Raw genomic sequence first — 20,692 nt, forward strand, 5'->3', positions numbered from 1 at the left:
ATTTTTTATAGTATTTTTGGATTGTTTTTATGTATTAATATTAAAAATAATTTTTTTAAAAAATATTTTAAAATAAAAATTACTTTAAAAGATAACATCCATATGCTTAAAAAGAACCTCCTAGGTCTTGCCTCGCCTGATTTAATGTTAGTTTTTATATTTTTCCTTTTCTTTTCTTTGTAGTGGGGGAAACTAAACTAGTTTACAACATAAAATAGAAAGAGTCAAGAGGACAAGGGTGACATAAAATAACATTAAACATTGGTGTTGTATTCAAATTAGCAATAATAATAATGAATAAAACAAATCCAATTATTTAATCGCAATCATCACACACCACGGGACTTTTTAACATGATATCATTTCTGACTGACCTGGACATGACAACAGTAAAGAAACTTCTCCATTTTGCATTATTTTTACACTTATTGCTTAATATATATATTTTTTTTAACACTTATTGCTTAATATTTTATTCACACATGTCGTGTCCAAAATTTATGATATAGTCATCGTTAATAAAATACAATAAAGATGATTGGTGTGAATTCGATATTCTAATTATAATGTACGTGAGTACACCAAACAGGCTTTGGTGCATGACCATTTCAATATATTGATTGCTACTATTATGCTTGCTGCATGGCATTATATAATAAAACTTTAAATTTATAAATAATAAATTTCATAAGTTTATTAAAAAGTTTTGTTTTATTTTTTATAAATATAAACAAAGAGTTTATTGAGAAAAATTAAATAGAAAATAAAATTATTTATAATTAATTTTTATTAATATCAAATTAGTATTTATAATGAAAATAATACAATTTCAGTTTCTAAAATTTAAAAATACACTTTTTTAGATTAATATATCTGTAAAATTTAAAGACATATCTTCACATCAATATGTTTATGAAATTTTAAAAATAATTTTTATTCAAATTATTTGAATAACTTGGTAGAAAATGTCATGCATAATTATTGGATTAATTAATTCAAAAAAATAATTAATTAAATTGATTTAATTAATTTCAAAATAATAATAAAAATTATTTATTTTACATAATACCAAATTCTCAAATATCAGTCCCATTATATATATTTAAAAAAAATCTTTGAAATTAATTTAACAATATTAAAAAAGCTACACGTATCTTTCAAATAAATTAAATCATTCATTATTTTTTGTTTTTAAACAATGAGTATAATTTATTTTAGTTATTATTAATAATTTTTTTTAATGTAATTAGATTTATCGTAATAATTTTTTTTAATAATATTAAAAATATCACCATCATAATAATTTTAATGTGACTCTATAGTCTTATTATTTTATTTTATTTTTTATTTTCTCCCTCTTCAAATGAAAATACCGCACTTCAAAACTGTTGTTTCTACTGAACTGTATTATTTTCTAAACTCTATTTTTCGCTGGAAAAACACCCAAACTTATTTGGCAACCCAAAAAACCAACTCCGTTAACATGGTTTTTTACTAAGGATATTTCCGTACTTTCTCCGTTCCTTCCTTTGGCTTCTAAACAAATAAAGACCAGAGGCGAGAGAGAGAGGAACAGTGAGATTTTCACAAAAGAAGAACATTATCTCTCCCCAGTCCCTGTACAGAATACAAATCCTAACTTTCTTTTGACTCTCTATTTTTTCTTTTGTTAAATTAAAATTTCTGTAAATTCTTTCTCTTTGATTTCATGTCCTTTAGTGTTCTTCCCATAAAAAGTCAAAAAATTAACAAATCAAACCTTTATAAATCTGTACATACGCATTAATTCTACCCTTATTTCTCCTCCTCCTTCACACCTCCAAAACAGTTAATGAAAACTCACTTGAATTTTCGGTTTTTTGTATACTCTTCTTATTTGTAACCAATCCTAGCTCGACCCCGTTTGGGTTTTTAATCCATCCTGATCTAATTGGGTCTTTCAAAAAATTCACTGAATCTTCATAAAATCCTTATAGAATTTGTGGGTTTCTAGAGAAAAATAGTGGGTCTTTGTTAAAATTTGATCAAGCAAAATCTTTTGCTTGATCTGGGATTCTGGGGTGTTGTTTTTGAGAAAAATCTAGTCTTTATACAGCCATGGCAGTCCCAACAATAGCTTTATACGCGAGCCCACCTAGTAGCGTGTGTTCAACACCATTTCCATGCCAAATCAACGCACATGCAAATTATGATTTTGAATTGAATTCAAGATCTTCATCAACAGCTTCGTCTAGTGCATCTTCCTCGCAGAAACCAATTGTTGGTGGTTTATCTCGTTTGTTTTCATCCCCAGCAGTGAAACATGCATCATTTTCGGGTGATAGAGAGGAGCTGGGGTGGCATGATAGAGGAGACGAATTGAAGGAATTGAGTAGTTCATTTTGCTATACACCAAGTAAATGCCTTGCTGGGTCTTCTATAAAGAGGGATCAAAGTCCGGCTTCGGTTCTGCAAGGTCAAGTCTCTTGTTCTAGTAGTCCTCCTATGAGGATTGCTAGAGAAAGGAGTGGTTGTGATGTGGGTTTTCAGAGTTCAATTCATGGGTCGTTTCGCAGTGGGGCGAATGGGCTCTTTAATGGGTTTGTGAGGAATGCATTAGGGTCTTGTGTTGATTATGATTCTCCGAGTTTTGAGGTTCACAGTAATGGTATTGATGAAGGTTCATCTTCTGTTGTTGTGGATGAATTGACTTTTAGTATGGAGGATAGTTGTGTGGACGCTAATTATGAGCCTTATGCTAAGGAGCTGTTGTTGGGCGCACAATTAAGGCACAAAATTTTTTCTGATACTTTTGTGATCAAGGCTTTTCATGAGGCTGAGAAAGCACATAGGGGACAGGTAAAAGTTAGAATTATTATTGGATTTTGTTGTTCTAAATTTTTGTTTCGTGTTCTTGAGAATTTTTTTATGTTGTTTTCTTATAGATGCGAGCCAGTGGGGACCCTTATTTGCAGCATTGTGTAGAGACTGCAGTTCTGCTTGCGATCATTGGTGCCAATTCTACAGTGGTTGCTGCAGGGCTTTTACATGACACTTTGGATGATTCTTTCCTAAGCTATGACCACATATTTAAAACATTTGGAGCTGGGGTGGCTGATTTGGTTGAAGGGGTAAGAGACAGAATTTCTCATGTACTTTAGGTTTTTTTTTTTTTTAATTTTTTTTTCATGCACGTTTCTTTCTAAAATGGAAGCTACATTGGACTAATATAAGAAGTGTTTTTGGACTTTGTCTGCAACTCCATTTCATCTAGGATGAGATAGTTGCTGCTTATTGCTTATGACGAATATGGTCGTAGACTCGTAGGCTAAATGTAGAAACTGGAACTCGATCTGCAGTAGCTTTTTTTTTTTTTAAAAAAAAAGAATTTAAAAGTCAGGAGCATCTGACAGCAGCAGAGATTGATCAAAATTTGGAAATCATTTTTTACTTGCATTTTTGAGGTCCATCACTTGAAAGACGAGAAACTTAGAAAGAAATTGTAAGCATTTTCCTTGGTTGATGTAGTCCATATATTTCTGTTGATCTAGTATGTACAAACTTCTGATCTAGCTCTGATACATTCACTCAGGTCTCTAAGCTTAGCCAACTGAGCAAGCTTGCTCGTGAGAACAATACAGCAAGCAAAACTGTTGAGGCAGATCGCTTGCACACCATGTTCCTTGCCATGGCAGATGCTAGGGCTGTCCTGATTAAATTAGCTGATCGATTGCATAATATGATGACGCTAGATGCATTGCCTTTGGTGAAGCAACAGAGATTTGCTAAAGAGACATCGGAGATATTTGCTCCCTTGGCCAACCGTTTAGGAATCTCCAGTTGGAAAGAGCAGTTAGAAAATCTATGTTTTAAGCATCTCAACCCAGATCAGCACAAAGATTTGTCTGCTAGACTTGTGGACTCTTTTGATGAGGCAATGATTGCTTCTGCTAAAGAGAAATTAGAGAAAGCTCTCACGGATGAAGCCATTTCTTACGATCTATCTGGAAGGCATAAAAGCTTATATAGCACTTATTGCAAAATGTTGAAGTACGCTCTCTCTCTCTCTCTCTCACTTGGGCGTGGAGTGTTCATTCAGTTGGTCACTACTTCGATTACTAGGGCTATAGCTCTTGCATCAAATCTAGGGTTTCTGAAGCATGGACAGATTAGATAGTTAGATTAAAACAATTATTTAACCAAAAATTATGGTTGTGCCCATCGAATTCTTAAGGTGGAAAAGTTTTTCACATGCTCTGAATTGACAAAGAACTATTAGATCAACTTATTAGTTTTTTGTGCAATTATCATTCTGCGTGTTTTTCTAACAAGAGAGTTTAAATTTGTGTAGGAAAAAGCTGAACATGGATCAGATCCATGATATTCATGGGCTGCGTCTGATTGTTGAAAATAACGAAGACTGCTATAGAGCATTGAGAGTTGTTCAGCGTTTATGGTCCGAAGTACCTGGAAAATTCAAAGACTATATAAATAATCCCAAGTTCAATGGGTATGTTTTGGCTTCGGCTTGTTATTGGTGGCTGCTATCGAATGTATTGCTCTTTTCAAACTTTGATTTTTATTTGCAGCTATCGATCTCTTCATACAGTAGTAATGGGTGAGGGCACAGTGCCACTTGAAGTTCAGATTCGGACAAGGGAGATGCATCTGCAAGCAGAGTTTGGATTTGCAGCTCATTGGAGGTACAAGGAAGGTGATAGCAAGCACTCCTCATTTGTGCTTCAGATGGTTGAGTGGGCAAGATGGGTCATAACCTGGCAGTGCGAGGCAATGAGCAAAGATCATTCTTTCATTGGCTGTGGTGATTCCATAAAGCCTCCATGCACATTCCCTTCACATTCTGATGGCTGCCCATATTCTTACAAGCCTCACTGTGGGCAAGATGGACCTGTCTTCGTCATTATGATTGAGAATGACAAGGTTAGGCTCCTTCCATGTATGGTTTAATGTAATGAGAAGAAGCTTGGCTCATAATAGGTACTATGACCAAAGAAAAGTACATTGTTGACTAGTCCTTTACTGAATATGCATGCTTTGTGAATACTGCAGATGTCTGTGCAAGAGCTTCCTGCAAACTCAACAGTGATGGATCTGCTGGAGAGGGCTGGGCGTACGAGCTCAAGATGGTCCCCATACGGGTTTGCCGTGAAGGAAGAGTTGAGGCCAAGGCTGAACTATCGGCCAGTGTATGATGTGACTTGCAAGCTAAAGATGGGGGATGTGGTGGAGCTAACTCCAGCTATACCTAACAAATCTTTGTCCGACTACAGGGAAGAGATTCAACGCATGTACGAAAGTGGCTCAGCCCCTGTTTCAAGCACAGTTCCTGCTGCTAGCGGCGGCGCTGTTGGATGGAGAAGTTGACCCATTGCTTATAGACCGATAAATAGTATATAGACCCATTTAGTGACAATTGGTTATTCTTGGACATGCATATGTTTGTACAGAACAGTCATATGGTTCTGGTATGAAAAAAGCCATGGCTAACTGGACTCGAACGATCAACAAAGATTTATTTTCTCACTTCCCCACAATGAATTCTTGTGATTATCGTGAATCTTATTATTCTCCGCTCTGGTTTGGTCTTGTTATTTGGGTTTAGATTGATGTTAAGAAGGAAATGCAGACGGAGGCGTTGTTGCAGCAGCCATTCGCCTTCTATTTCCAATTTACCATTGTGCCACCGACACCTATCACTTTCAATGTTGAGTCAGTGTTAGAACGTTCAGATTATTCTGCCTCTGTAAAGGAATGTGAAAACTGTCATGCGTATTTGGACAGGTAGACGCCAGCTGCATGTTTTATGGCGCTATTCTACCGGGAACTTGCTGCCCAGTCTCACTAGTTATAAGGCCACATCAAGAAGTACTTCCACGTTAATTTAGGATATATATTATATATTTTTTTAAAATTAATTTTTTTTAGTATTTTTAAATTGTTTTGATACATGGATATTAAAAATAAAAATATTATTTTAATGTATTCATAAATCAAAAATACTTTAAAAAATAACATTTAAATAACTAATATGCGACTTATAAGATAGACTTACTAAATAATTAATCACTATATCAAGGATTCTGTTTGGCATTGTAATTTAATTGTGTTTTTGTAAATTTTTTATTTTTTTTTTAGCTTTAAATCAATTTTTTTTTGGATTATTTTGATGTATTTATATCAAAATACAATTTTAAAAATAAATAAAAAATATTATTTTGATACATTATCAAGCGAAGAACATCTTAAAAAACTTTTACTATACTTCCAAATAAACAGTTACCTCACTTCCTACACTATTCATTAATATGATTTTTTTTATTTGAATTCTATTTTCTATATATATATATATATATATATATTTTATTTCTATGCATATTTTCAATTTAAACATCTCAATATTTGATTGCTTTTTTTTTTTTTTAAATTTTATTCTTCAAACATCTTGTTGATCTGAAATTGATCATAATTTATTTTGATTTATTTTCTATAAACTTATTATATTCTTAAACAAATATTCTGATATTTGGTTGATACTTAATTATGCAAGGGTTTATTTTTGTTATCATATCATTAAAAAAAATAGTTTTAAGAAATAAAATTTTTAAACTCTATAGAATCCATGAGTTAAGCCGTAAAGCCTGAATTGTTTCAATATTAAAAAAAATATCATATTAATTTTTTTTCAAATCAAATCATGTTTTTACTATTGTTCTAGTTAGCTTTGGACCCACCAGGTCAATTGGGTTATATAGAAGCAACTCTCACACTAGTAGCAACTCTCACACTAGTTAATTCTGAAACCAAGTTAGGCAAGAAGTCAAGTCAGGAGGTTTTACAATTAACTTGCTAGGTTATATTTAATAATAATATCAAATAGCTCCCCTCTTTTTAATTCCATCTTGTGATTTTATTATTTTAATTGAATATTTTTGAACTTTTATTTTTTAATTTTATTTTTAAATATTTGATTAATATTCAATTAATTTTCATAATTTATTTTGATTTTGTTTTTTATAAGGTTATCATAGTATCAAATAAACATCTTAAAATTTAGTTGGTGTTTAATTATACTAGTATCTATTTTTATTATCAAATAATTAAATAAAAAATAATTAAAAAAACAAACAAATTTTTACTATCATGTCACCATTTTAATATTAAAAAACATATATCATGAAAAAAATAATTAAAATTAAAACTATATTTTTTATTAATCATCCATATTGCTTTTGAATCCATCTTGTCAACTAAACTATATCAAACTTTATCAGGGCATATATAACATAATTTAAACTTGAGTTGAGTTGGTTAAAGAATCGAATACCAAGAATTCATACTACCTGAACAACTAATGGAAGACATGACTTGGAACCTATAGCTAGTAAAAAACTGAACTCAGAAAAGCACTGCGTGGCAGTGAATTTTCATGAAGATCACAATAATCCAAAACACATAGCATTCACAAAAAGACTCCAATTTTACAATGATCCAATAGTTCGTCCTTAATTCCTTTTCACACGGGCTCATTCTTCTCAGGTCAAGAGAATGTCTTGTAATCCTACATTGGCAGTATATATAATTCTCACTTGGGACGTTTGGTGAGGGGAAAGGATACTCTTTGAGGAGTAAGCTGTGGAGGATCCGTCTTCTGTTCTTGTGATTGGTTGGGATCAGCACTTTCTTCATCCTCCTCTGTCTCTTCTATTGCCTGGGCAGTCCGCTTCTTTGGGATAGCAAGTTGATAGTTTGGACTGATCAACGTGTCCTGCTCGGGTGGAAGAGGGATTCCAGGCCCGGCTATTGACTTAGGCAATGGGATTTTGTTCCTAGTTCTGGCCAACTCTAGTAAAACCTGAAGATTGGTAACTTTAAGATGTTAGGAATCATTATATATTTTTTTTATGTTAGGCATAATTTCTTGAACCTCTACATGAGATGAAGAAAACAAATATAGTAACTGATCACAAAAAAGATTGCGCCATCTACAGCTAACATGTGTCAAAAGAATCATATCGTACACGAGGAAAACTGAAGATAGTTTTACCAATATTAAAACTTGCTCCATTTCAACCGAGCAAACACTATTCCAAAGTATTACTGAAAATCAGATAGTGGGAGAGAAGGCAATGAAATACGGGAGTCTATGCAAGTTCTATCATTTGAAGATCAATGGTCAAGACAACTATAGAATTATGAACGGCTAAAATTTTCATCTCATAGTATTAGAGTCAAGAAACAAGGGGAGGAGGTTTATCATCCGACGGATAGCCACTTACCTCTCTAGGAGGGGGTTGCGAGAAGCTGAAATTGACTTTAGATTGAATAGCAAGCTTGACATCATCACAGTCAATTGCAGTTTTGTTAGCATGCTCTGAATAAACCTGTGCATCTGTCAACACATCAACAACATAACGATACCACAACTCCAAAAACTGATGCACAACACGAGGTTCATAATCCTCGACACCCATTGATTTAAGCAATGATTTCACAATCTTGGCATCCCTTGGCATGTCTTCTTCTCCCTCCGCCATACTCTCTGCTTGTCTGTAAACATGCATTACAAGCCAACATTAGACACCTCCAAAGACAGAACCAACACAGCACAACACAACACACATCCTTTTTTCCCAGAAGGAGATGTCTTATACGAAATCAACCAAACAATCGAAAAATTAAAACCATGTACCGACTAAATCAGCTTGCAAACAGAGACCCGTGTGCTAGTACAAGGGTCCATCACATGGATAATCAGGTTTGACCCTAAATCTCCGTAACGCAGAATACCTGGTGTAAACTTAAAGACTGCCCAAAGGCTTAAGAAAGTTTTTGAATGTTATGCTGTTATCGTGCCTTTTCAATTGTTTAAGTATTCAAGCAAAGGATATAACCCACAAAACAAAACCCATCATGTTGGGGGTGATTTTCTCATTGCAATTTCACATACAACAACCTAAAAATCCTTTATATATCTTCTAGGTCTAATGTCGGGCATGTATTAAAATGCTACAAGATTGTAAGTACAAGCTTGTCAATATGGAGTGTATGAATTTCTTTGCAGAGAACAGAAAGAACACTAATTCATCGATAAATAATAATAATAAAAAACTAAACCGCAGCTGAAATTAACAAGTGGGTTTTGGCTGCTTCAAACAAATTTCAAAAAACGAAACAGAAAAATGAAATACTTAGATGGGATCGATTCAAAAGTGAAGGCGAGACAACTGAGGCACTAACCTTGGAAATGAGATTGGGGCTGATCCCAAGGAACAAGGTCTTGTTGGGAGAGATTTTAGTAAATTACTCTCTGTCGCTATTATTCAATTGTGAATGCATGTAGTTATAGAGACTAGAGAGCGAGAGTGCGAAGAACAAAACAGAAAGGGAAGGGAAGTAGAGAAACCAAAGCATTACATGTAGAAATCGTTTTCGTTTAGGAAGCCCATTTTCCTAAAGCCAGCGTACGACTGATGAGGCCCAACTCTTCTAAATGTGGTGGCCCATCAATATTTAATCTTTAGCTATGGGAGATAGCTGTAAAAATATATTAAAATAGTTTATTTTTTATTTTTTTTTTTTAAAATTTAATTTTAATATCTGCATATTAACACATGATCCAGAATGAAGAATTAATTTTTTTCAAAAAACATTGTATTGGTTATTGTATCATGTCTGTTATTTATGAGAATATTGATGATAAATAAATCAGGTTTATAATAAAATTTTAGGCCAAAATTCCAGCTGTGTTTTTGTCCAATTAGGTGTTAACTTTTGCCAATAAACCTCCATGTCTGATAAAGTTGACATGCGGCAAAATCAAAATAATTGAACTTTTAATTAAAAAAAATTTATTTAGAAATGCAATTTTTTTTTCATATTTTTGAACTTTTGGGCATTTTTTTTAAATTTTGAATTGCTATTTCTTTTTCAAAGTTTTGGTTATTTTAAATTTCTAATATTTGAAATTTTTTTGAAATAATATTTTCTGAGATGTAAAGAGTAGAAGGATGAGATATGTGATTAATAGTATAATAAATACACATGTCAGCATGAGATTAATCATGTGGTAGAGTTAATGGAAGGATTTAACACTATTTTTAATGGATGTTAAGATGTTTTCTTAATGTGGTTCCTGCGCTTTGTTCTTCTTCAATTTACCGTTAACTTTTGCAAATGATCTTACATGTTTGATAAAAAGGTGCATGGAAAGAGATGCAAATCGTGTTTTATTTAAAATTTAATATTTTTTTTTATTAAAAATTAATTATTTTTATATTTTGAATCGTTTTGATATGTTAATTTAAAAAAAAAAAATCATTTTAAAACATTTCAGCATGAAAAATATTTTTAAAAGTAATCACAACCACACTTCCAAACAGATACATATCAAATTGAAAAAAATCAAAATAATTGAAATTTGAATATTTTTTTTTCTTAAATATGAAAAAAACTCAAAAGTTAATTATTTTAATTTTGAATTTCTAGGTATTTTTTCAAAATTTGAACTTTTATTTCTTTTTCAATGTTTTGGTTATTTTTATTTTCTAATATTTTGGATTTTTTGACATAATATTTTTTAAAATGTAAAGAGTAGAAGGATGAAATTTGTGATTATTAATACAATAAATACACAAGCCAGCATATCATCATGTGGTAGAGTTAACGAAAGAATTTAACACCATGTTTAATGGATGTTAAGAGGTTTTTTTTTTAAAAAAAATAAAAAAAAATCAAAATTTTGATTATTTTAATTTTGATTTTGTAGGATTTTTTTTTTCAAAATTTGAATTTTTTTTCAAAGTTTTGATTATTTCTATTTCTTAATATTTGGGTTTTTTAGTAGTAGAATGTTGACATTATTACACACATAAGGCAGGAAGGCTACAGTATTACAAAATTAATATAAACTTTTGACTTTAGGCGATACCATTAATTCTTGTAGCCAGGTACTTATGGACGTGCTCATACCAGGCAACGGGCAGCCCAGACAAACAAATCCTCGTTCATGATCGATCAATGAGAATCGCCAACAAGATTTTCTCAGAAATTCACAATATTAATTTGAACTTGGAGAAAATTAAACTATGATAAGGTTAATTAATATTATTGCAACCAAAACAACAAACATACATAGCCTATATACTAAGAACAAAATCAGATCTCCTTCTTTTATCTCCAGAAGAATTCTTGAACTGAGCCTTGCCATGATAGCACAAGAACAAGCATCACTAACACTCCAGCAAGTCCCCAAGAAGAGCTCCCGATTCTAAGCACCCAAGAGGGATCTGGAGACGGGATGAAAGAAGCCGCAGCACCTCCATGGACTGACATGGAAGAGGAAGTAGTCCTAATAGCAATTATTAGGCCAGCAAGCACCATTGGAAGAACAAAGCCAGAGCTCCATTTTGTCTCGTGATTAAAATAAAGCGGATGGTCGTTCTTTCGCTTAACATACAATGGTGATAGCACCACAGCTGATGCTAGAGCCAACACCATGGCTAATGCTCTTTGTGATGAGTTTCGGCTGGCAGCACTGTAGGCATCTGTGGCCATATTGGTGAGGCTCAATGAACTGTTAATTCCTTATCAAGGTTGGTTTTTCTCGTAGAAGAACCAGCTAGCTCAGTGGGCTATGTCCACTTGAAGCGATGGATTTATAGGAAGGAGAAGGTGGAAAACAGCAGGAATCTATGTGGATAGCTTGTGGTCTGATGACAAAAGTAATAGATAGACAGATTAACAGCCGTCCAAAAAGTGAGAAGGAACGCAGGAAAAGAGCTACACAGTGAAGACAAACCCTCAGGAAAGGTTAAAAAAGTGGTAAAGAGGGAGATTGCACAACTTTGGAAGTAAGGTATCTCTCAATTATTCAATTCTGCGTTCACTTGTAACATTAAGCAAAAAGCAATACTGAGGGTTTGTTTCTTCATCAAGTAACTATATAATATATACAAAGCAATGCTAGCTGTACCCCTTTTCTTTGGCAAGCAGGTGCTAGGTGCTAGAGAAATTGACCTTTTCCTGATCCAACAAGATGGATAACACTGATAGTTTATGTTAGCTAGATACCTTGTCTAAAGTCGCATAACGAGAATTAGTAGATCCTAGATGGTATGTACATGACTACTGTGTGTGGCAGTTCTAGAAATGAGAATGGATGCTCACTAAGGTATGTTTGTTCTGCCTCAAATATTTTCTTGAAATAGATTTTTTCGTAAGTTATTTTTCATTATTTAAAAATATCAAAGAGCTTTTGTTTTATAAAATAATTTATTTTTCATTGATGGTTTTTGAATGATGATAATATGATGAAAAAAGTTGTGAAGTTGATGATAGAAATAATAATGGTGGTTGTAGTGGTAGTATTTATGTAGTGATTGTGATATTGTTGATGATAGTAGTGGTCATTGTAGAATGATGATTTTCGTGACAATAATAATGGTGGCAACAATGATAAAATAATGGTTGTTTTGGTGGTTAATTTAATAACAAAGTAGTGGTAGTAGTGGCGATGACGACGATTAAAAATGAAGATTGTTATTGTGGTAGTAATGGAGTTGAAATAACAATGAGAATAGTAAAAATGTTGATGAAGTAGTGGTTACACTGATAACCAAGAGTTATTGTTGTTGTTGGTTGTTCTTTTGGTTATGGTGTGGTGTTAGAGGGTTATGATAAAATGATAGTTATATTGGTGAAAAGATGGTATTTGTATTGACATTAATGGTGGTGGTTGATATTAAAGTGATGGTGGTTGTGATTTTGAAGTGGAGCTGGTGGTGGAGTGGTTATTGTTGTGATAATAATGGTGGTGATGATGATGTTAGTGGTTATTGAAATAGTTAAGTTATGATGTTATTCATACTGTGAGTTGGTAGTATGAATGAAGATATTTTTCTCTCTAAAAAATTAAAATACTGGAAATAATATTTTGAAGGTTTTATTGATTTGAATTCCAAATGGAATTCAAATTATAAACAATAGACAAGAGTAGATCAGAAGAGAGATCTTTTGACTTGCAAATAAATTTCTCTAAAAATTAACATTAAAAATATTATTCTAAAACTACCATCTTTCTTTTCCTCAATAAAACCTTGATACCCATCACAAGTATTTCCATTTAAACCTCTTCCCCCTCAATCTCATAAAAAAAATGCTAGGATTTGATACGTGTCCAAGAAATTCACAACCCCAAACTCTATTCTTAATATGTTTAACTCTCGACTCTTTAACCTCATTCACTCTCGGTGGCATATTTCTAGAGCTCACTATTTCCTTTTCTTTTGTTAATCTTATTTCTCATAAATGTTTTTCAATCATTATATTAAATCCCATTTTTTTTTTCTTTTAAACTCGTGAATTGTAGGGGTTTAAAGAGAAGGAGTAATAATGAAGTGATGTTTAATGGTGATTTTTCAGATAACGAGTTTAAGAAATGATGGGCTATAATAGGAATCTAAGGTGTGTTTGGTACAAAACAGAGATAGCGAAAGCCTAAAGGAGGATAAGGTGGTAGAGAGATGTAATATTATCTTAAAGAGTAAAAAGAAATGGAAGTTTAAGGCACGAGGAGGTGTTGTTATAAATACTACTGAAAGTATTTAAGTGAAGAAAGAAAGTAAGAAGAAAGTTAAAGACAACAAACTCTTGTATGCTATTTTATTGAACTAAAATGAATTGATTACTTACTAATTGAAAGCAATCCTTATAAATATATATTAAATGAAATAAACTGAATTGCTAACTTATAGCACTAAATCATGCTATGATATGCTAACAAACTAACAACTCCTAAAGACTAGGACAACCATTTATTGTTGCTGCAACTAAAAGATTAACATAACATAATCTTGACAGCTCTTAAAGCAATCTTCAACATTTCTCATTGCTTTAGAAGCTACGAATTCCAATCTTTTATCTTAGAAACTCAAACCTACTTACTGGAAGAGGTTTAGTAAACAAGTCAGCTAGTTGATCTTCAAACTTACAATAGATCAACATAACATCACCATTTTTCTGCACCTCTCGTAAAAAAATAGAGTTTGATGTTAAAGTGTTTGATTTTTTCATGAAACACTAGATTGTGAGAAATTGCTATGGCTGCTTGATTGTCCACTGAGATCTTTGTTATTTCTTTCTCCTCTATATGCAAATCACATAGAATCTTTTGAATCCACAATGCTTGATTCACTGCTGCTGCAATAAATTTGTCTTTTATAGTGGATTGTGCCACAATGTTTTGCTTCTTAGATGATCATGAAAACATTCTTGATCCTAGGTTGAAACATAATCCATAAGTACTTTTCATGTCATTAATAAATCCATCCCAATCATTGTCAGAAAAGTCATACAATTTTAACTTTTGACTCCTTTGAAATTGAACACAAAAACTGACTGTTCCTTTTATGTATCTTAGAATTTGTTTGGCTGCTCTTAAATGTATTTCAATTGGACAATGCATGAAATGAGATAGAAGACTTGTGGCATAAAGTATATTAGGTTTGATTGCCGTTAGATACATCAAACAACCAATTACGCTTCTGAACTTCTCTTCATTAACTCTGTCGGTTCCATATTCTTTGCTGAACTTGTCTTTTTGATTCATTGGAGTGGTTGTTGGTTTGAAATTCTCCATATGAAATTTCTTCAAAATTTCATTTTCATACTTATTCTGGTAGATGAATATTTCATTCTTGTTTTGCTTGATTTCCATTCCAAAAAAATATGTCATGAGGCCAAGATCGGTCATTTCAAAAGCTTGCATCATCTTCTACTTGAATTTTTCAATTTGCTGTGAATTGCTTCCTGTCACTTAAAGATCATCAACATAGAGTGATATTATGAGAATATCATTGTTAGTCTTTTTTACATAGAGAGTTGCTTCAAATAAGCTTTTTCAAAAGCCAAAACTTATTAGATAATCATCAATTCTGTTATACCAAGCTCTATGTGCTTACTTTAATCCATAGAGAGCCCTTTTTAACAAGTAAACTTTATCTTTTTTCCTTTAATGACAAACTCAGTTGGCTGTTCAACATAAATCTCTTTTTGCAGAATACCATTTAAGAAAGCTGACTAAACGTCTAACTAAAATACATTCCAATTCTTATGTGTAGCAATAACAAATAATAGTTTACAAGAGAAAAAATATCTGAATAATCAACACTAAATATCTGAGCATACCCCATAGCAACCAGCTTGACTTTATGTTTTTGATGGAACTATCTGCATTTAGTTTAGTTCTAAACACCCACTTTACACTAATGATGTTTTTGTCTGGCGGTCTGTCAACCAGTTTTCAGGTGTAGTTTTTTTGGATCATTGATATCTCCTTTTTCACTGCTTTCTGCCATCTAAAGTCCCGGTGAACTTCTTCATTTCCTTTTGGTTCAGACTGCTATGTTTCTCCTTTGATAAATGTCTGAAAGAGATCTTGTGCCTCTGATTGGTGAATCATCAATTGATTCATCTCGTTATTAAGGTTTATCTTGATCTCCAAACAACTTGTTGTCTTGTGAGTCTTTTTAGTCTTATTGTTCCTCTTCATGGAAATGAACATCTTTTATAATGGCTATCTTCTGAGTTTGAGGATGTTATACTTTGTAGGCTTTAAAAATAGAACTATAGCCTATAAAAATACTTGGTATAACCTTTTTGTCAAGCTTATCCCTCTTGATCTGTGGAACGTGAACAAAAAAGATCCTGCATTTTTTTTTAAGAAATCTTAGTGATGGTTTGTAATTATACCAAGCTTCAAATGATGTATTTTCTTTCAAATTTTTTATTGGAAGTCGATTATGAAGAAAAACAATTGTGTTAGCTGCTTTTGCCCAACCTGTTTGGGAGTGCTTTTCAAAAGCACTTCCGAAAAAATTTGAATTTTTTTTTATTTTGCTTTAAATTAATATGTTTTTGATGTTTTCAAATCATTTTGATGTAATGATCTCAAAAATTATTTTTAAAATATAAAAAACATTATTGGCATGCTTTTTTAAGTGAAAAACACTTTGAAAAGCAACAACAACCACACTCCCAAACTCCCTTAAGTCAAATCCTTCTCATATAGCATGCATTTGACCATCTCCATTGTGTATTCGTTTTTCCTCTCATTGACTCCATTTTGTTCTAGAGTGTAAGGAGCTGTGAGTTGATGTTCAATGCCAACATCTTCACAGTATAGATTAAACTCTAATGAAGCATATTCTTTACCATTGTTAGATCTAATGGCTTGAATTCTGCATCTATTGTGATTCTTCACATTCTTCTTGAATCTCCAAAAGATCCCAACTACTTCTGATTTGTATTTCATTAAAAAAATCCAACACATTCTAGTAAAGTCATCAATGAAAAGAATGTAATAGACCTTTTAATGAAGGTGGTTTTAGAGGGTCAATCATATCAGTATGGATTAACTAGATTTTTTGTGTAGATCTCCAAGTTGATTTTGAAAATGATTTCTTGCTTTGCTTACCAAACTACCATGCTTGACAATTTGGTAATTTATCAGTAAATAGAGGCATACCTTTTACAACATCATTCTTCTTTATACTGAGCATTCGTTGTTGATAACCGTGTCCTAGCCTTTTATGCCACACTTTTGTGCTATTAAACTTTATTGAAAAAGCTGTGTGCTCCTCCTCAAATGGTAAAAATAAGAAGCTTTTACCTTTCATCTTAGCTTGCAACATTTTTTTACAACACCATAAAAAATATGACATAATTGATCTCCAAAAATCACCTTCATGCCTTTCTCTATTAATTACCCAACACTTAACAAATTATGATCTATATCAGGTACATAGAGAACATCTAAAATTATTTTTATACCTGAATTTATTATGATGAAAATGGTTCCTTTTCCCTTAGCTGTTATACAATCACCATTTCCAATTTGAACCTTTGTAACTTTTATAGATTGCAATGTTCTGAAAAGACTTTTGTCAAAAGTCATGTTGTATGTGCAACCACTGTCAATGAAACAATGATCAGAGGAGTTTTGAATTGAAAAACACATGGCTATGAATGTTTGATCTTCATCAGTTTGACCAATAACTTGAGCATTTTCCTCTTGTTTCTGAGGTTTAGTTATGCAAATAACAATTTCATATCCAAGTTGATTGCATTTGCTATACCCTGCATCAGGTCTTTTCCATCATTTGAATGATGGATGGCCTATCTTATTACAAAATTGACATGGTAGAAAATTTCTTTTAAATTTTTTCCCTTGTTTTGAAATTGATTGGCGGTAAATTTACTGCTTGAAGCCTGATTTTTCTTGAAAAACTTCTTCTTATCCTTTTTAGAATCTTGATGCTTGGTTGGTAAAGCTTCTTCTACAAAACAATCCTGCCTCATAAGTCTTCATTATTCTTGAGCTTGTAAGGCATTCAAAAGTTCTGCCAATGTAATTTTTGACAGATCTTTTGTATTCTTCAATATAGTAATTGAGGTTTTATATTTTTTCTAGTATTATAACCAAAATCTTTTCAAAAATTCTAGAGTCTATGAATGTTGTTCCAAACAATCTAACTCGGTTAACAATACCAAGCAACCTATTTGAGTACTGCTTTATAATTTCAGATTCTTTCATTCTTTGCAGCTTAAACTCTCATATCAAGTTTAGGCTTTGCATGCCACAAATTCTTTCTTCTCTTGCATATTCTTTCTTTAGATAATCTCAGACATCTTTTGTTGATTTAAGAGACATTATTCTTCTGAAAATGGTTGTTAAAACAGTAGCAAACATACATGTTTTTGCTTTTGATTTTTTGATTTTCTCTTTTTGTGGCCTTTGATTTAGGTCATAGTTGGATTATTTGGTCATTGAGGAAGATCATAATCCTCTTAAATAGCTTCCCAAAGATATAAGGCCTTCAAATATGTTTTTATTTTCACCGTCTAAAGTTGATAATTCTCTCCATAAAAAATAAAAGAGGTAATATGAGAAAAGCTTGCTTCAGCTTCCATTATAGGTCCCTTTAGAAAATAGCTCTGATACCAATTAAAAGAATTAAAGTGGAGAAAAATAGTAAGAAGAAAGTTAAAGATAACAAACTTTTGTATATTATTTTATTGAACTGAGATGAATTGATTGCTTACTAATTGAAAGCAATCCTTACAAATATATAATAAATGAAATAAATTGAATTGCTAACTTATAGCACCAAATCATGCCATGGTTTGCTAACAAACTAATAGACTAACAACTCCTAAAGACTAGGACAACCATTTATTGTTACTACAATTAAAAGATTAACATAACAGAATCTTGATAGCTCTTGAAGCAATCTTTAACAACCACTAAATATTTATGGGTTGGTGCTACCATGGTTTCAAGGTTTATTGCTGTCACATCAAATATAAAGTGTGGCGTGGTCTCACACCCTTGGTACAAGTTGCCTAAATTGATCGGATTGGATGTTTCAAGAACTGATATTGGTCCAATTGCAGTTTCTAGATTATTATCATTATCACCTAACTTGAAGGTTTTGTGTGAAATGAATTGCTAAGTTCTTGAAGAAAACAATACCTTCAGTGTGAATAAATACAAAGACAAATTGTTACTTGTCCTTTTCACTGATATTTTTAAAGGACTAGCTTCTTTATTTGTCAATGCTGTAAAGATGGGAAAAATATTCTTTTAGAGTGGAGAGAAGATAACTAAATCTCTTGTAATACAAAATATAAATAAATAACTTTTTAGTCTTGTTGAATATAGGTTAAAGAAAAAATAGTCAAAATTACTAACTCAATTCAATTCAATTGTATAGACATTCCAAAGAATATAATTGAATTCAATTATATGATTTAGTATTTTATTCTAAATATAAGAATTGTAATAAGTTATCGATTGAATTCAAATCACACATGAAATTGAATTCAATTTCATATGTGATTTGATTCCAAACAAATTGTAAGAGATAAGGCAAGAGTCGAAGGTAACTAAATCCTATTGGGTAACTAAGAGATAAGCTGTAATAGATAAGGTAGGAGTTTATATTTTTTTTTTAGTTTTCAAACATTTAAAGCAAAAAATAAAGAGTTCAATTTTTTTTAAAAATAATAGAAAATAAAAAAAATTGATTTGGAAAATTGTGAATTTATACTAAAAGGATCATGTGTGACTTTCATATTAAAGTCTCATATAAATTTTGATCTCTTGGTTAATGTTTTCTACTTTAACCTTGTTGGTTCTATTTTAAAATCTCAATTTCATATTTTAGCAATATTATAATGTGTTGTAATTAAAAATTAATCATCTTATTAAAGAAGAAAAGGAAGTTAATTAACTTAATCCTCTTGTGTGGATAAATTAGGTAATATTGGAGTCTTGATCTTATCACGATGTAAAATTCTTGTTAAAGCCTTCAAGTTTTATCAAGGAGTGCATGGGGAAAGATTTTGTTTGTGTTTGGGATTTATTATGTTTATTTGTTTGCATAAAATATTTTCTTGAAAAGATTTTTTTTTCATAAGTTATTTTTCATTATTTGAACATATTGAGAAAAATATTTTTCTATAAAATAAATTATTTTTCGTTGATGGTTTTTGAATGATGATAATAAGATAAGAAAAGTTGTGGTCTTGGTGATATATGTAATGATAGTGGTGGTGTTGGTGATAGCATTTATGGTAGTGATTGGGATAATATTAATGATAGTGGTGGTAGTTATAGGATGATGATTTTTGTGAGAATAATGATGGTGACATTGGTGATAAAATAATGGTCATTTTGGTGGTTAATTTAATAAAGTAATGATAGTAATGGCAGCGACAAAGATTAGCAATAGAGATTGTTGTTGCGATAATAATAATGTTGAAGTAACAATAAATTAAGAAAATGGTGATGATGTAATGGTTACAATGATAACCAAGTGTTGTTGTTGGTTGTTCCTTTGGTGATAGTGTGGTGTTGGAGGGTTATGATAGAATAATGAAAAATTGGTAGTTATATTAGTAAAGAAATAGTATTTGTTATGATATTGATGATGATGATGATTGATAGTGGAGTGGTGATGGTGGTGTTAAAGTGGAGCTGGTAGTGAAATGGTTATTGTTGTAGTGTTGAAGGTGATGCTGTTAGTAATTATTGAAATAATATTAAGTTTAGATGTTAAGAATATTGCGAGGTGGTAATATGAAAGAAATTATTTTCATCTCTACAAAGTTAAAATATATTTTCTTCAAATAAAAAGAATGTTTTTCTATTAATTTATATTTTAATATTTGTTTGGCATTGAAAAATGAGAAAAACCATGTTTAACAAATAAATTCTAATATCAAAATGCTTTGCTGAAGCAATAATATTCTGACAAATGATTCGAGAGATAAGGTAGGAATTGAAGGTGTCTAATGCTCGTTGGATCTTGGAAGAAAAAATTAACTTAATTTTTAAGTACCCAAACATTTAAAGAGAAAAATAAAGAGTTTAGTTTGGTGAAGAAAAAGAAAAAGAAAAAGAAAAAGAAAAATTGATTTGATAAATTGTCAATTTTTACTATAGAGATCATGTATTAAAGCCAGTTACATAAATTTTATAGTTCTTGATCAATGTTATCTACTTCAACTTTGTTGGTTCTATTTTAAAATTATAATTTTATATTTTAGCCATATTATAATTCAGAATCATATGCATATTTTTGTAATAAAAATCAATCATCATATTAAAACAATTGAGAGAGATACATATGTT

At 31.5% G+C, this 20,692-nt stretch overlaps 2 protein-coding genes across 3 annotated transcripts; one reads left to right on the forward strand and one right to left on the reverse strand.

Moving 5' to 3' along the window:
• Positions 1 to 1,566: 1,566 nt before the first annotated feature.
• Positions 1,567 to 5,557, forward strand: LOC118034833 (probable GTP diphosphokinase RSH2, chloroplastic). Its single transcript, XM_035040255.2, has 6 exons — positions 1,567 to 2,838; positions 2,925 to 3,110; positions 3,572 to 4,029; positions 4,331 to 4,489; positions 4,569 to 4,920; positions 5,050 to 5,557. The coding sequence occupies exons 1-6, from the start codon at positions 2,098 to 2,100 to the stop codon at positions 5,362 to 5,364; spliced, it is 2,211 nt and encodes a 736-aa protein (XP_034896146.1). The 5' UTR covers positions 1,567 to 2,097; the 3' UTR covers positions 5,365 to 5,557.
• A 1,838-nt stretch (positions 5,558 to 7,395) lies between these two features.
• On the reverse strand, positions 7,396 to 9,397 carry LOC118034832 (transcription initiation factor TFIID subunit 9). Of its 2 annotated transcripts, XM_073410665.1 has the most exons (4): positions 9,238 to 9,394; positions 8,690 to 8,816; positions 8,277 to 8,547; positions 7,396 to 7,852 (listed from the first exon to the last, which is right to left on the reverse strand). In XM_073410665.1, exons 3-4 carry the CDS (start codon positions 8,532 to 8,534, stop codon positions 7,583 to 7,585), a joined length of 528 nt encoding a protein of 175 aa, XP_073266766.1. In that variant the 5' UTR covers positions 8,535 to 8,547; positions 8,690 to 8,816; positions 9,238 to 9,394; the 3' UTR covers positions 7,396 to 7,582. The 2 variants fall into 2 exon arrangements, with proteins under 2 accessions (XP_073266766.1, XP_034896145.1); XM_035040254.2 differs by lacking the exon at positions 8,690 to 8,816 and having other exon boundaries at positions 9,238 to 9,397.
• Between the last annotated feature and the right edge of the window lie 11,295 nt (positions 9,398 to 20,692).

This window comes from Populus alba, chromosome 1 (assembly GCF_005239225.2).
Source record: "Populus alba chromosome 1, ASM523922v2, whole genome shotgun sequence".
NCBI classification, from domain to species: domain Eukaryota; kingdom Viridiplantae; phylum Streptophyta; class Magnoliopsida; order Malpighiales; family Salicaceae; genus Populus; species Populus alba.